Source organism: Chelonoidis abingdonii, chromosome 1 (genome assembly GCF_003597395.2).
Source record: "Chelonoidis abingdonii isolate Lonesome George chromosome 1, CheloAbing_2.0, whole genome shotgun sequence".
NCBI classification, from domain to species: Eukaryota; Metazoa; Chordata; order Testudines; family Testudinidae; genus Chelonoidis; species Chelonoidis abingdonii.
Genome location: NC_133769.1, coordinates 211,131,680 through 211,149,673, shown reverse-complemented (window position 1 = coordinate 211,149,673; position 17,994 = coordinate 211,131,680). Strand labels below are relative to the sequence as shown.

Sequence of the window (17,994 nt, the reverse complement as noted above, 5' to 3'; positions counted from 1 at the left end):
CTATGTTATTCACGTAGATGAAGTTCCGTAACTTAGATAGATTCCCGCCCCCCCCACTCTCCCCTGTGTGGACCAGGCCTCAGACTGCATGAGTGCCAGAATACAGATTTGAGACCTTAACATTAGGTACCCAAGGTTTGAAAATGATGGCCTTAACCATTCCATGAATATACATAACAGGTTCACCATTTTCTGTATGTATATTTACTACAGTGTAAATACTTCTGCACCATACTTACTAAGTAGTGTTTTTCAAAAGCTTCTACAGATGATAAGGCCTCCTTGAGTTTCTTATAAGGGCTTTGTGCGGTGTTGGCTTCAAAATAAAGTGAAGAAGATATTGACTTACAAACAGATTTTTGTTTTAACATGCAATAATCAAATGTAGAGAGAGAACAACATTATTTTTATACTATGTGCTACAGTTAAAGATGGTCCAGACTATTTAGGTAATGTAAATCTTGTTTTTTTAAATTCTAAATTAAAATGTCTAGTTAACAGGATTTATTTTACTGATCACTACATGTGTTGCTCCAGTAAAATTCAAATGACATTACAGCAGCTAAGAAAACTTCCCTACACTGTTTTAAAAATACTGTTCTATATCACATTCACCAAAATCTGTCAGAACATAAAATTATATTTAGATACTCCCCTGTATCTTAACAAGGTTAATACTTCTCATACTTACCCATTTTAGGATTTATAAAAAACAGTATGAGAAGCTTCTGCACTTTATATTAGAGACACAAAATAGGTGATGTAACGTTTTCTATTTGACCAACTTCTGTTAGTGAAAGAGCCAGGTTTTTGATCTTACAGAGAGCTCTTCTTCAGGTCTGTACTTTATATGGTATTTTAGTCTCTCAAATGACTTTAAAGTGTTGCATTCTACTAGAAAAGTCTGCAATACTGGAACTTAAAAAAAGTTGTTTGGTTTAACATCTTTATGGTCACTCCAAACACTTGGTGAGGGAAAAAAAACCTACCAACTGCAGCAAGTCAAAAATTATAAAAGGGAAAACTCGCTTTTAATGGAATTGCAGTAGACTGCATATTGCTGGATTCCCTTTCACTCATTATCACACCTGCAAAAGTAGAATTACATCTCAGCATTTGGCAAACAGTACAAATACACTAACTGTACCAGTAGATATTTAACACATGGAATTTTTTCCATTAATTGTTTCTGTATCAGTCAATCTCTAAACAAGGCCAACTAAATCTACGTGTTCTAATACAGTACAATGATGTATACCATGTATATAACTAGGATTATAAAGTGACAATATCAGATAAGGATTCTTCTGTTTCATTCTCAAATTGAATTTTAATTTGAAGGCTTGTTGTAGGAGCAGTAATAAAAGTATAATTCAGAACCAAGAATGATCAGAGATGTCTGCTGTGGCACCTCATCATGTTGATAAATTTAATGTATACTGGGAAAGCCACACTCCGCATTAAAGGGTTATAATTAATTTTTTTAAAAAAATATTGAAATACACACACTATACCACTCAAAGAACGTATGCTCCCTCTTTTCCCTTCACCCCCATAGTATCACATGTACATTCATCCACTTACAGAACAGGATTTAATTCTCTCCATCTAAAGAGCTAATTTAAGAAGGAAGCCACCACATACTTAAACAGATAGCAACGTATTACATAAAGTATATATGTTTTTGATAGTACCTGTTTCAGGGCGCTCTGCTCCCAAGCCTGCTAACAGATCAACTGTTCTGTTAAGATCTTCTGAATTAGGCCCCTTTTCTGACACAAGTCCACACAGGTAACCAAGGGACTTTAGCTATGGAAATAAATACATGCCATAAATATGTTTAAAAAAAAGTTACGAATATCCATACAAAAAGCCTTGCTAACAAAGATCTTCTACATCATGACTCCCAATAGATCGGTACAGGCTGTTTTGATAATAAATACTATTGTCATATTACTACACTTATAAAACCTTTATTAAAATTATCTCCTCAAAGGACAGACAGGAGAGCCTTCTAAAAGTGGCTGAGCATTTTACTTGAAAAGCTGAAAGAAATCTTATCTAAGACTAAATTATATTTAATACCAAAAGTTATTGACTTGTAAAGACATTAAAATGTAAACACCCAGCACTTTTATTTTTATAACACACCTGAAATATCGATACTTATTAAATCCAGGGATTTTGAGGTTTTTTTTTTAAATGTAGAGAGAACAACTTTGATCTGGCAGTTACTAACAGACAGGGTGCATTTAAAATACCAGGTTTATAATATTTAATTAGTGTCTTATGTTTCAGTAAAAAAAAATTAAGCTACACAACTGTATGAAGTCCAGAGCCTCCAATGTACAGACTGGGTGGCTATACAGACTGAAAACTCATAAACACATCTAATTATTTATATAATGCTGTATGTGAAGCGAAACATTTCTTCTTGAACAGAGATGATCAGTAGGGCTGCCTTTAACCAACACAGTGCCATTAAAGATGTAGGTGAATAGTTACCAATCATTATCGGACTGAACTGGGGGTAGTTTGCTAAATTCCGTGTCAAAGGATGCTATCTGACTTAAGGTCAACCCTGGTGATTATTTTCTGATGTGAAGAATTAGATTGTCATTTTAGCATAACAGAGGTTACTCATCAACAAGTTATCCAATCTATTTTATAATAGGGTCTCATTACTTGTCTTGCCCCTTGAAGTAGTAAATTTCACACTGTGGAATAATATTGGTTCTAAATGGACTTTTTGTAATCCCACCTCTTTTGCAGTTTTGCCATTGGTTCTGGTGCTCTTCATTCCATGCCTCTGACATTGCAATCCTTCTATAGACTAACCTCTCCCTGCCCATTATGTTTCTCAACATTCTCCCTCCCCATTTACCCACACCACCTGTACTCCAACAATTAACTCTGCAACCCTATTTCAAAGCCAAGGGCATCCCCCAAAAGTTTTAATATAAACAGGTATACACTGTAATAATGCCTTGTAAATAGCCTGATGTACCCATCTCCTCCTTGACTATTTTGCTTGTATATTTTTCCATTTTATCCTTTAGTCTTGCCTTTTTAGGATATAAGCTCTTCTGGGCGTGGACTGTCTTCCTATGTTTATACAGCACCTAGAACAATGGAGTCCTAATCCTGATGGGGGATTTTAGGAGGTACCACATGATAAACAAAGTAAAAATAGTAATTAATAAAAAGAAGATGCGAGAGTTCCCAGCAACTTGGGAGAGTAGCAGATAAGTGGGCTATTGAAGCCAACATTGTCAACAATAGTGAAGGTCAATTATTTCTACTGTAATTATATAACAGCCATGATTTCTATATTGTAACTAGATTTCTACAAAATCCATAATACGCTGGAAGTTTGGGCAAAAAATCAAAATATAAATAAAAAGTTTGGAGGAGTAGAGGCTCTTATTCAGCTCAGGGTTTGTCCTCTTGTAACACATTCACAGCACCCTCCTCCTTTCAGCTGACAGACTTCCTAAGTTCATTTCAAAGCTAAATCAGCACTACTACTGATTAGCTAGAGCAGTCACTGCTTAGCAACATGAAGCACTACTCTTTCCTTCCATACATCCAAGAGCTAAGCATGTGCTTCAGTATTCCTAGCCCTTGCCTCCCAATGAAGAAATAGAAAAAAATGTAAACCTGATTACATCAGGTAGCACGACAAAGTATTACCAGGCTAGTCTATGGATCAGTGTATTAAAGAACTTTTAGATTCACAATAAAACATTTCCCAGTTTGTCACAGAGCCATGACACATTTCAAGTTATGTCTCCGTAACTGAAACATATCAGCTGGCTTACCTTTTCAGTGGCATAGCTCCACAGGCCAACTGTGTGGGAAACATTGGCATCTACTTGTGCTCGGTCACAGCAGCCTTCTATTCTTTGTAGGACCTCTAAACAGCTCAAAAATACCCAGCAATCCAAAGCTCCAGGAGGAACAGAGACCTGAAGATGAACAGTAAAGGTCATTGAGAAATGATTAATTGCTTGATCATATTAGGACATAGCTTGAGAGACTGGGGAAGAGGTGCACTGCATGGGAAGTAGTTTCCATTTAAGGAGATCTAGAAGACTGAGGGCTAGTGTACACTACCGCTACATCGGCGCTGCTGTAGCATATCTGAAGACACGCTATGCCAATGGAACAGTGGTCTCCTGTCAGCATAATTACTCCACCTCAACTAGAGGTGAAAGCTATGTCAGCAAGATAGCGCCTCCAGCCGATAGAGTACTATGCGGACACCGCTTAAAGTAGATGAAACTTACATTGCTCCAGGGGGGAGGGGGTTCACACCTGAGTGACATAAGTTACATCAATTGAAATGGTAGTGTAGACAAACCCTAGGTTTGCTCAATCTGGAAAGGAGTAAGAAAATCTGATAAAAGCATATTAAACAACAAATGGTATAAATACATTGGGAACTCCTACTTACTCTGTGTGGGGACACATGAGTAATGTGACAATCAAATTCTAAGGCACCGAATTTAAGGTAGAAAAGAGGAAGAGTTTTTTAGTGCAACTAATAATTATCTCATGGAGTTCTCACTACCATGGTATCTTAGAAACAATCAGAAGGATTAACTTCGACTAAGAATAGTATCTGCAGCTACAATAGCAAGGATAAGACTAATAAGGAATTAATCACAAGCTTGATCAATCAGGATGACATTTTCCCATAATGACATAGTACTGTTCCTGAAAACTGATATATGATCAGCTTACTAATACTTAACTTTGGTCACCTGATATACATTGGAGATGGTCAAAATTTATCCCCCCAGCATACCTGATAAAGCCACGGTATAACACTAAGATACAGTAGTAGACACACACAGTTTTGAAGTGAGCTGCTGGCCCACATATCAAGAAGATAACCTATATGTGGTAACAAATGTATATTTGTGTAGGGAATAGGGCAGGAAGGCTAATTATTGGCAATAGATCACGACATTGATAATGAATTCAGGAAAGAAGCATATGAATGACTATCAGCTTCGTAGTAAATTTATATTAGTTTTTCAGATAAGACTCAGAACATTTTAACAATACAAGACAAACATAATGCTACCTCCAAAAAACAAACCTTTATGCAGTCTCCATCCATATGGCTACACGTCAAAGAAAAACCCATGGCTGCCCCATATCAGCCGACTTGGGCTCATGGGGGGCTCAGGCTGCAGGACTGTCACTGCTGTGAAATTGTTTGGACTCTGGGTCGAGTCCCTGTTCTGAGACCCTCCCACCATGCAGATCATGATCCTCACAGGTAGATATTTATTTTAAAACGTATAGTAATATACATGTAATATTGTAGCAATATTACAATTAAAAACATTTTTACACCATTATATTGATAGTCACTAGCAATGCTAAATGTGTTAGCAGTGAGTGACAACTGGACAGAAACCTCTGTTATTATTGAACAAGAGATGTTATTTACATAATGAATTATATTACACTAACTCACTTCTAGTAGCTTTAGCTCCTGTACACAGTTGTGAAGAAGCTCTAGTGCTCGCTGGGACACCTCCCACGGTCTCTGTAGGAAGATCAGCAACGTGCACTGGCGAGAAAACAGGTAACTGCGCAAGTCTAGTAGAGTGGCTTCTTGATTCTGAATTAGCTCTCGTTTCTCCATATCTATTGGTTTACGGAGAATCAACCCATTCCAGCTCCGCACTGGTTGGCAGAAAAATGTCAACCAATTTGCTCCATCTAAGTAAACAAATGTACAGTTAACCTCCAAACCCATTATTTTAAAGACAGACTTTTTTTTTTAAACCCCACAACAACGTTAGGGCCAAATTTTAACTCAAATACCCAAATAAGCAGCCTGATTTTCAAAAGTGGCACTCACACCTCCCATTACTTACTCTAGATACTTAAAATTAGGCACCTAATTTTTAAAATGTTGACCTAAATACCTGACAGTTATAAGCTGTAAGACAATTGGTTTACAATGTATTTCTGGATGATTAAAGTAAATCAAGTGAAATTACAGCTAGAAAGCTGAGCAACTCTATTTGACTGAACATCCATTAATTACACCTCACCATGATAGGTGTGTCCCTTATTTCAGTCATATCTGCCTTTATCCCACTAACTCACTATAAGTTATTTGTTAAGTGTTCCATACATCTTTGTATTTTACATCTACACTTAGTGGTATCTGAACATATCATGTTGTATTATGAAATATTATAACATATTATACAAAATGATTGATTTCATATTATTTGACACTTCTCGAAAGGTATGTATCCCATGTTATTGCCAAACTGAAATGAACTCAGGTCTCATGCTGCTTGTAGAAAACGATTTATATGAAATATACAAGGACAGAATTGTATACATATGCATTAACTGGGCACGGCATAACTCTACAGTGTCTAGAATTCCTTACTGTATCTAATTTGAAAACCACATTTTAGCCAGTGTCTAAGGTAGCCTGTAATCATGCATGTTGTTTAAAAATCATATTAGATTCAATGGGAAACCTTCAAAATAGCATGCTGGGAGATTTGATTTTTAATGACTCAATAGCAAGCTTTGGGAACAAGCAGCAGCACAAGGGCCAGATCAAGACATAGGTACTTTAGACCCATGGGTAGGACCCCTAGTTCTTGGAGTCACATGAGACCAGAATCTCAGCTTTCATTATGTTTCTAGACCTTGCTGATGAAAAGAAAAGCTTGAACACATGACCAGAGTATGACTGTTGTCTGTCTGAATCTGGAGCAAGCATGAAACAATAGCTTCAAGTATCATGTCTCATTCATCTTAATTGAAATCTGCTGCCACCCTAGGAAAGGGTATGGCAGAACCACATACATTGTGCCTAGGGCCCTGTCTTACTTTAATTTGGTCCTGAGCAGAACAGAGTGGAACTAACTAATCTGCTGCACACATTCACTTGTTGATTTAAAGCACTTACCACCAGCACCAAAGTTAACAACATATTGAGAGAACAAGGCATCAAGTTCATCATATTGCACCAAGGCATCTTCAAACTGCTGCAGCATTTCAAAGACAAAGGCCAGCTCTTCCTTTTATACACATGGAAAAAGAAAGGTACAAGTTATCAAAATGTATTGCGGTCAATATTGTGGATTTTAAAAATTAACTATGAAAAGGACTCATTAACCCAAAAGGAATTCTCCAAACTTGTCTCTGAGGGTTTGAATACCCAGGACAATGTAATATTATGATTAATTATACTGCTATAACTCCCCTGATGGATATCCTAATTTCAGAATAAGAGTGCCTTTTTCCAAGTTAACCTATACTGCTTCCAAAGCTAAATGGGAAAAAGCTAAACTGCAGTAACCCTGTCCACATGGAAAGCTATAGTGGTATAATTATACTGGTAGATTCTTCCTGTACAGACAAGCCCTTACTCGCTATACTAAAATATTTAGAACAAGCCTTAGCTCTCAGGAAGCTCATAAAACTCACCTCTTCCAGAAAACACTGTTAATGTTCTTATAATTTATTCATTCTATTTATATTATGGAGACACTAGTTGCAGCTCCACAATTAAAGTTCGGTTTTACACTTAAAGCAGGGATTCAACATATGTTATGTATGAAAAATTCCATCCATTTTCCCCCAAACAACAGCGCTTACTCCATAGAATAAACTTTCTGGGAATTTACAAATAAATCTGTTAATGAGTTTAGGAGTTAAAATTAGTTAAACAGGTCCTTTAAGAAACTTAGCGCTTGGTGTCACCTCTCTTTCCATCCTGAATAGGGTTAATAGAATAATGGAAAAGCTTTGAACTTCAGCCTACATAACTACGAATAAGGTACAGTCAAACCTCGCAATAATGTACCCTGCCATAAAGCGAAATCACATATAACGCGATCATAAGTTGGCTCCCCTTTAAGGCCTAATACCAGTGGTCCCCAACGCCATGGCACTTGCCGGGACATTGATGGGACCCCGCCTAGTGCCCAGCAGAGGAGAGGAGCCATGGCCCCGCGCCTGCTGGGGACAGAGAACTCCAGGGCTGCAAGCGCACACTTAGGTTTGGGATAATTGCAACAACATCCTCGTGATGTTATTTTACCCTAAATTACTGATATGTATTTTCATCCTCAATTCCACCTTAATGAGACTTCTCCTGTCCAACCACCTGGTTTTGTGTTACATAATGAGCCCAGGGGGCGGAGAGGGGGGGAGAGAAGAGGACGGTAAGAAGTCTCAAGCAGTGGTGGGACCAATCTTACATAATGCAAAAACTCAAAACTATATGGCATCACACATCAAATCAATCCCTAATGTTATAATTTGAATGTGCCGTTTTTTCTGTAAGTGTTTAAATGTTTATTAGAACAAATCAGATACATTTAGGTGTCATGCAGATCTGGAAGTTCAAACCATCTGAAAACAGAATTCTCTCCAGAGAATTACATGATTCCATTTTTAAAAAATAACTTTAAGATCATTTATACTCTGATAACATTCTAAGAAAAAGAAAGTTTAGTAACATGTAGAACACATTGGTATAATATTTTAACTAGAAGGGTTCATTTGCACAGCCATAATATAATATATTTTAATTTTTCTAGACTTTTACACAAAGACAATGTAACATCTAATAAAATGCTTATTAAAAAAATCTGTGCTCACAACTAATCCATAGCCTTTCTGCTGTCCAAGGTCCTAAGACACACAGAAGCCTGAACAGAACAGGTGAACACAGCACCACAAAAAACATTGCAGGCAAGAATAGTGACAAGTTTTGCCATAATACTAGCCTCTGTATCTTTTAAAAAGGAGCCTGATCTAAAAAATACAGCCAAAAAGAATGCTTTCAACAAAACAAAAGGACTAAATTTTTTTTTTTTTTTAATTTCTTCTTTAAGACTGTACCTGGACCATGAAATACTCGCAAAAACTCCATCCTGGCTCAGTCCTCTTCTCCCTCAAAGTTCTCATGTCATCTTCAAACTTGCCTAGATTTTTGGTAAAAGACATGAGAAGCAGTGTCCTGAGTTTTGTCAGGAAGGCGTTCCAGGATTCCTGAGAACGGGAAGAGTCTTTCAAGGGGTCAGACAGTACCACACATCTGTAAAGATATTGATGGAAATTTTGTGGGAATAAAAAGTAACATCCAGACATAAAATAAAAATATAGCCCTTGCAATTAACTACTGTAAACAATGTCAAATCAAAAGAGCAAGGAAACTCAGATTTCTATCGAACATCAATTCAAGACTTATTAGTAAATGGTATAGAGCTAAGGACAGAGTCAATGGAGGTAAAAAGTAATAGCGTTAAAATGATAATGTATATTGAACAGCCTTGAGCATACTGTAGATAAAAAGGAAGCATTCGTTTGGTAGGCAGGAGGGTCCTGACATCTGTCAGGAATGGTCTAGTTATTGCTTAGTCCTGCCTTGGCAGGGGAGTGCAACAGACGATGTATCATGGTCTCTTCCAGTCCTACACTTAATGATAGGTTTAGAAAGAAATTTAAATCTGTGTTCCACAAGACAAGATTACAAAATGAGTATATTCTATATTTTCAAAATCAATAAAAATGTTTTAGAAATCCAAAAAACACAAAAAAGCTCTGCTGTATAGGTTCCTGATGTAAGGCTTTATGAGCCATGGGAACAAGGAGTAGGTGGGGTTGCCAAGGATCACTATAGGTATTTGCACATTCCCTGGTGGAATATTTTGGTCTGGAAAGAAAATCCCAGTGTGCCGCTTTCTATACAGTCTAGTGTTCTGAAAGACACCTTCCCTGACCACCTTGCACTGATGTCAGACAAATGGCCTCAGTAATCCACCAGCGCCTGCAAGACCATGGAGAAGTAGCCCTTTTGCGTTGATATACTCTGTCATGATATGGTCTGTGGCCAAAACTGGGATATGAGTTCCCCCCCTGCAATTAGGAAATTGCATTGCCTCAAAGTCATCAATTATTTGTCCTGGACATCACTGAGAGTCACGGTCCATCAGGTGATTAATGGCCCTGCACACTTGCATCACCGCAGCTGCCACAGTGAACTTTACAACTCCAAACTGGTTTGCAACTGACTGGTAGCAATCTGGAGTTGCCAGCTTCCACACAGCAATCGCCACTCACTTTTCCACAGTGAGGGCAGCTCTCATTCTGGTGTCTCTGCACCGCAGTGTTGGGATACGTTTAACACAGTTCCAGGAAGGTGGCTCAGTGCATACAGAAGTCCTGCAGTCACTGCTCGTCATCATCTCATACCGACAGTCCACCATGGCAAACTGACCCATGAACGCCTGCAGCAATTTTCAATTATTTGTTTCCATGGCAGACAGTAGGGCAGGCATCACCAATTCACTTATGTCATAGCTCATGAAATACTGCAAGACGAGCCACACTGTTCATAAAAGCTCATCACCAGACTGAACAGCAGCTCAGGAATTATGCTGCCAGACAGAGGTGGCAGGCGTACAGTTTACATGGACTGTTGAAAAATAGCACACAACGAAGTAGCAAGCCCATGGAATGATGGGACAAAACAATAAATCATGCGACAGCGAGCATGCCTCCATGGTTCACCGTGATCTGTTCATGCAGCTCCCAGTGGCAGAGGGTGGAAAGTTGCACAGTGAGATAGCTACCCTGATACAGCAACGTTGTCAATGAAAAAGCAGTGACTGTGGATACGCTCAGCTTACACAAGGAATGTTGTGTGGATGCTCCATTGATGTTATTAAAGTGACTTATGATCATTGACAAAACTTAAGTTAAATAGCGTAGACATGGCCTAAGACTTTACTCTTGTACTCTTCCTCTGGCTCACTGGTGATGGGTTTACATAAACCTTGAAAAACCAAGGATTTGAAGTTCTGAAAATTTATTTTGGTTACTTCATTCATTCTGAATCAGTGTCTATAAAAATATACCTTCAGCATGTTTAAAGCCTTTTATCTTTTCTGGAAGAGGTGAACATCCAGAATTTAACAGTAGCCCTACAGAACTACTATTTCCACCCACCCACCCTTTTTATTCCAAACCACTACTAATTCAGGAAAAGATGCAGCAAAACTTTTTCCTCCATTGGTTCATATTTTGGGACAGATGGATATACATCTCACCAATGCCATTCGCTTAATGTTAGGCATCAGGGAAGTTACTATTCTTTTAAGTGAAAAACTGGATCTATTACATGATTATCCAGAAAATTAGTTTTACAATTATAAACAATATTTTTGACAAAGTCCTTACCTGTCACTTTGTTTGTTACAGAAGTCATTTCTTATTTTATCTACTATAGATGTTCGGGGAAGGATGTTGGTTTTGTTCTTTTTCTTTGCATCACTCTCAACTACCACAATTAACCAATCCACAGAGCTGTGCACTTTCAGAACATTCTGCCACTTGGTGATGTCATCCTTTACCGTAGCTTTGTACACTTCTGTATCCTGGGATTATAAATAATGGATTAGCAAATCAAATTGACAATCTGGACAAATTTGAAAGATTTTGTTAAAACAGGAAAAACATTTCAAATGATACCAAAATGGAATCAGTGACACAGACTGAGAAGCTGAACAAGGACAACGTCAAGGTTTTATTCTTTTCATTGCCTACTTTATTATTACTACTTCAGATTCTTGCAAACGAAAGATTTTTTAAAAATCAAGTTTACCCTGAACAACTCATTCAAATTTGGAACTTGATTCAATTAAGACAATGAAACTAGACTGATTAATTTCATTTTCTGGTTCCAATACACCAGCAATGCAGTGGCATTTGGGTTTTCCCGCACCGCTGGAAAGCTTTAAATTGTTTGTATTTTCAATGACTTAAATTTAAACAACTGAAGTAACTAATTTTCTGTAACTTTTTTTCTTTTTTACAGATCAACTATGAACATATTGCTATGAATATTCACGATGCAAAGTTGGGTTGGTTAGTTGTGACTGGTCAAGTCAGATAGTTAGTGTCTGTTTTTCTGATTGTATGGGAATTTCTCCTATAAATGATGATAATTCCCGGTGAATGAAACATTGCAGGGATAAGCAATATGAGGAAGTTTTAAATGTTTCCATTTTTGGATCACAAACCTGATCTAAAGCATGATTCTTGTAACAGATTAAATTCTGATTTACTGGTTGTGTGAATTATCTCCCCTTTTCACAATGGAACAGTGCATGTATGCATTGTGTTGCTGCCAAGGATGTGGTCAGATCCTTGTACAGTTTAGTTTCCACTATGCCAGGGATCTAGGAAAGGGTTTTGGAAATCCTGTACTCCTGCTGCGTCAAGCAGTGTCACTATAAAAAGATGGTTACTCACCTTCTCGTAACTGTTGTTCTTCGAGATGTAGTGTTCATGTCCATTCCAATCAGGTGTGCGCGCATGCACGTGCACGATGGCCAGAAGGTTTTTCCCTTAGCAGCATCCATTGGGTCAGCCTCGGTGCCCCCTGGAGTTGCGCCCTCATGGCACCTAATATATAGCCCTGCCGGCCCACCACCTCTTCAGTTCCTTCTTGCCGGCTACTCCAACAGAGGGATAGGAGGGTGGGTATTGGAAGGACATGAACAACATCTCGAAGAACAACAGTTATGAGAAGGTTTTTCCTTCAACTGCTTGTTCATGTCGATGCCATTCAGGTGACTCCCAAACAAATTCAGGAGGAGGGGTTGGAGCTGTCCACTGACTGGAGTACTGCTCTACCAAAGGCTGCATCATCTGTGGCCTGCCTGGTAATTGCATAGTGTGCGGCGAAAGTCTGTATCAATGACCACATTGCTGCCCTGGGCAAGGACTTGAGCCAGGAAAGCTGTTGATGAAGCTTGCGGCCTTGTAGAGTGCACCATTATCAGGGGCGCTGGGATCCTTGCTAGATTGTAGCACTTGGTAACGCAGGCCACAATCCAAGATGAAAAGTGTTGTGTCGAAATAGGCTGGTCCTTCATCCTGTCCACTACTGCAACTAAGAACTGTACCGACTTCCTGAACTGTTTCGTCCTTTTGATGTAAAAGGCCAGCGCTCTGTGGATGTTGAGAGTGTGGCGCCTCTGCTCCCTGTTAGTCACATGAGACTTGGGGTAGAAAACCAGGAGTAAAATGTCCTGGTTGATAAGCAACTGCGATATCACCTTTGGGAGGAAGGCCTGATGGGGCCTGAGCTGAACCTTATCCTTAAAAAACATGGTGTAGGGCAGCTTGGATGTTAGAGCCTCGAGTTCAGACACCCTCTGGGCTGAAGTTATTGCCACCAGGAATGCGACCTTGTAGGAGAGGTAGAGCTGGGAGCATGTTGCTAGAGGCTCAAAGGGATGCCCCATGAGTGTAGAGAGGACCAAGTTAAGGACCCAAGCACGAACCAGTTGGTGGATGTGCAGGTACAACCTGTCAAGGCCCTTCAGGAAGCAACTGACCAGGGGGTTAGCGAAAATCAAGTGGCCCTGTACCCTGAGTGGAAAGCAAGATGGCAGCTAGCTGTACTCTTACGGAAGACAAGGAAAGACTGCCTTGCTTTAGGTGGAAAAGGTAATCCAAAATCTGGGACGCTGAGGCTAGCGCCAGGGAAAAGTTGCGCTGAGCTGACCAGACTGAAATTCTCTTCCACTTCGCTAGGTACGTGGCCCTAGTGGAGGGTTTCCTACTGCCCAAGAGAACCTGTCTGATTTGTTCTGAACAAGAGAGCTTGAAAATATTCAGCCATGGAGCCTCCAGGCTGTGAGGTGCAGCAACTGCAGGTTTGGGTGCTAGAGCTGCCCATGATCCTGCATGAGAAGGTCCAGGAAAAATGGCAGGGTAACTGGGGCTCCGACTGATACGTCTAGGAGAGACGTGTACCAGAGCTGGCAGGGTCAGGCTAGAGCTATGAGAATGAACCAAGCCTGGTCTCTGCAGATCTTGGGCAGGACCTTGTGGACGAGCAGTATGGGTGAGAAGGCGTATAGAAGCAGTCCCCCTGAATGGAGGAGGAACGCGTCCGCTGTGGAGCCCGGACTGTGATTCTAGAAGGAGCAGAACTGCTGACACTTCCTGTTGCGTCGCATGGCAAAGAGGTCGATCAGGGAACAGCCCCACCTCTGGAAGGGCAAAGATGCAATGTCCAGGCGAAAGGGCCACTCATGGTGGTGAAGATATCTGCTGCGGCAGGCCACCAGCTACTTCTGGACCCCTGAAAGGTACGACGCCTTTGGATCTACTGACTCTATACAAAAGTCCCATAATTTGAGGGCTTCCTGGCACAGGGCAGAGGAGTGTTCATCACCGTCTGTTGATATAGAACATTGCAGTCATATTATCCATCATGACCGATACATGCTGGCCTGCTAGATACGGGCAGAATGACTAACATGCTAAGCGTACTGTCCTGAGTTCCTTGACATTGATATGAAGACTCAGATCTGTCTGTAACCAGAGGCCCTGTGTCCTGGGGTCCCCCAGATAAGCTCCCCACCCCAAGTCTGACACATCCATCGTTAGCATCAAGGATGGCTGTGGGGCAGGGAAGGGGACTCCTGAGCACACCCGCAGAGCATCCGTCCACCACAGGAGTGAGTGAGGCAGGGTCACGGTCCTGTCCAAGCTGTCCGACAGGTCTGTACAGTGACGCAGGCCACGATTGAAGCGTCCAAAGCCTGAGTCTGACGTGCCGAACCACATATGTACAGGCCACCATGTGGCCAAGAAATTTGAGAATTTCTCGCGGTGGTGGTGGGGAACTGCCTGAGTCCCTGGATCATGGCATCGAGGGCCTGGAATCTCACCTGAGGGAGGAATGTTCTGGCTTGAGTCCAAAACCGCCCCTATGAACTCTAGACTCTGGACCAGGGACAGAGTCTATTTAGTTTCATTCAGTAGGAGGCCCAGATTCTTGAAGGTAGCTCTGATGAATCCCACTTGAGCTTCTACCTGAGCCCTGGATCGGGCTTTGATCAGCCAGTCATCAAGGTATAGGAACACCTGTATCTGATGTTTCCACAGAAATGGGGGCACAAGGCTTACTCCATGAGGATCACCTTCACCCACTGTTCCCGTTCTTTAAGTGACCTTGGGCAGAACTCGCAGCAGATCTTGCCATGATCTTTTTGATGGGTCTCCTCCAGGCACCTAAGACACGACAAGTGCGGATCACTCTTAGGCAAGCGTTTGGCACAAGCTACGTAGTTCTTAAATCCCAGGGACCGTGGCATGCCACAGCGCGAGGGCCAGATTGGGAGAGGGAGAACCCTCTCCCCCCCCCACCCCCAACTACTGTACTAAACTTTAACTGGAGTACTACCAACAACTAACGAACTAACTATATACACGGAATAATGAAGAAACTTGCTGAGCAAGAGCCAAGGGAAGTTCCAGCCACCGTCACTGGTGGTGAGAAGGAACTGAAGGGGTGGTGGGTTGCCAGGGCTATATATTAGGCACCACGAAGGCGCGACTCCTGGAGCTCCCAGAACGACCCGACGGATGCTGCTAAGGGAAAAATCTTCTGGCCATCGTGCACACAGACACCTGATTGGAATTGACATGAACAAGCACTCAAAGAAGAATATAAGTTACAATTCAAATGCTCAAGTGGGCAAGTTTAAAATTTACTTTTTATGAAAACTTATGCAAGAAAGACTTGATTACCTTCCATGATCATTTCAACAAACAAAAAAACGTGTACCGGGACAGCAGTAAAGTCAAAAAGTTCATTTTTAAATTATAGTGAATACTTGCAGGGTTTTTTGGTGTTATTAACCCACCTCTAGTGTTTATTAAACAAACATCACTAAGTGTCACCAAGTCATTGGCTACTATCTCCTTCAAACCAATATACTAATACAACTGTTCCCAAAACAGACTTCTACTGTGCTCCACATTAAACTATGCAGTCATACATGTTGCCATGCACTATGACTCTGTTACCTGTTAATTAGTTTTTAATCCATAACATATTGACCACGTTTTATTAGTTTTCTTTACATTCTTGTGGTTACCTTTATTATTTTGTTAACTTTTCAAATAACTCTAGATGCTCAGAGCAGGATTTTTCCTTTATTTAGTTCACCATCAATACTTTAAAAAGCATTCATTATACCATTCTCACATTCCATCTGTTTCCCCACTATCAGGAGGCATAATTCCCAGATCTCCTGTAATGTCTTAATTTATGAAACACAGATTTGCACATTAAATTAGGAAATCATTAATGGGCAGCAGGTTTAAAGCAAACAAAAGGAAATTGTTCTTCACACAGCGCACAGTGAACCTGTGGAACTCCTTGCCTGAGGAGGTTGTGAAGGCTAGGACTGTAACAGGGTTTAAAAGAGAACTAGATAAATTAATGCAGGTTAAATCCATTAATGGCTATTAGCTAGGATGGGTAAGGAATGGTGTCCCGAGCTTCTGTTTGTCAAAGAGTGTTAATGGATGGTAAGAGAGATCACTTGATCATTACCCATTAGGTTCACTCCCTCTGGGACACCTGGCATTGGCCACTGTCGGTAGACAGAATACTGGACTGAATGGACCTTTGGTCTGACCCAGTATGGCCATTTTTATGTTCCAATCTGCTAATTTTAGCGCATTGCATACTATTTCATACCTCACCTTCCATCAGAAACCACAACAGATTAACTTGGTGATTTAATGCACTTGAGAAACTCAAGTTCCCCAAGGCTTCATCGTTCTCAAGTGCCATCTGATAACAAACTTGTCTCATAGTAGGACAATGCAACTCCCCCACCCATTGATGACCCTGGTAGTAACAAATGTAACCAATAGGAATAAGGGGACAGAGTGTAGAACCAGCACATCCCATTTACCAAACTGAGACAGGGCAGAGCTTATTTTATCTTCAGTCCCACTCTCAAATCTTATTATGTGCATGGTTCATGCTTAATATTTTCCTAATACTTACACAACATTCTGTCCAATAAATATGAAGGAAGGGAAAAGTCAGGAGAGCCTTGTTCCCTTCTTTGGGTAACAGCTCCTCTTTGAACTGAACAAAATTAGATTCAAGATGAATCATCTTAGGAGCACGTCCATAAGACCTATGCAGAATTTTAAAAGAATTACCATTAGTAATTGAGAAATAAGCAGCAAAACTAAAAGCAAAATAGAAATGACAGGGCAAACATTTATTACAAATGTAGTTTTTAAAAAAAAAAAAAAACTCACAAAAAACTTAACTGTGTTGTTCATGGTTTGATGTGTGTAGCATCAATTCAAAAATTCATTTGTTTTCTCCGAAAATAAGACACATTCTCTTTGCAAGGAAAAGGGCTAGAAACTTCCAGCTTTCATTTTAAAAAGATTCTCCTTTACATGTTCTTGTGTTCCTCCAAAATTAGGAGGAGGCCTTTGGCTGTGGATGTCACAGGGTCCAAAGCCCAATTCTGTTTTTAAGTCTTTCCCATATGCCCATTAAAGCAGGAACCAGGCTTATCTTCAAAGCATGGTTGCCCAAAGTGCAACCTGCAGATACCAGTAAAACTAATCTTTAGTGCTGCTAATCCCTCTGATTTTAAATTCAGCCTGGGCTAAATGTGGGAAAACATACCAAAGGGCCCAACATCCAGAATTCAAGGAAAATTGGCTCTGAAAACCAGAAATCTTTTCTCCTGTTCAGCTTCCAAACCAATACAATTCACTACACAGTGTCACATTATTAGTCACATTTTCCTAAATCCAACAATGTGCATCAAAATAGAGCGGGGGGGGGAGGGGGAGAAAGAGAGGAGGAAATAAATACTCTACCTTCTCCATTCCATAGGTTCTTTTGGAAGCTGCTGAGAAAGCATGGGATATACAGAAGTGAATAAATTCTGATCTCCAGCACCTAAAATTAAAGAGACCCATATTTTTAAAAGTTCCCTTTTAAAATATATATGGACAAGATTTAAAAGTAAACTATATTATAGTTACATTTTTAAGAGACTCATTTTCATACTGGATGCATGGATAACATAGCTGTATAGAAAAATGCTTTAAAATAACTTCTTGTTATTTAATATCTCTATGAAA

At 40.1% G+C, this 17,994-nt stretch overlaps 1 protein-coding gene across 1 annotated transcript in view; it reads right to left on the bottom strand.

Moving 5' to 3' along the window:
* The window catches only part of TRAPPC10 (trafficking protein particle complex subunit 10), a 92,278-nt gene that overhangs the window by 47,144 nt on the left and 27,140 nt on the right, over window positions 1-17,994 (bottom strand). Inside the window, exons 2-10 of the mRNA XM_032801007.2 lie at window positions 17,728-17,809; window positions 16,886-17,021; window positions 11,242-11,438; window positions 8,902-9,097; window positions 6,959-7,070; window positions 5,492-5,739; window positions 3,822-3,968; window positions 1,695-1,809; window positions 240-316 (exon numbers count right to left, since the gene is read on the bottom strand). Of these exons, the coding sequence (XP_032656898.1) occupies window positions 240-316; window positions 1,695-1,809; window positions 3,822-3,968; window positions 5,492-5,739; window positions 6,959-7,070; window positions 8,902-9,097; window positions 11,242-11,438; window positions 16,886-17,021; window positions 17,728-17,809 (1,310 nt within the window). The remainder of the gene's footprint in view (window positions 1-239; window positions 317-1,694; window positions 1,810-3,821; window positions 3,969-5,491; window positions 5,740-6,958; window positions 7,071-8,901; window positions 9,098-11,241; window positions 11,439-16,885; window positions 17,022-17,727; window positions 17,810-17,994) is intronic.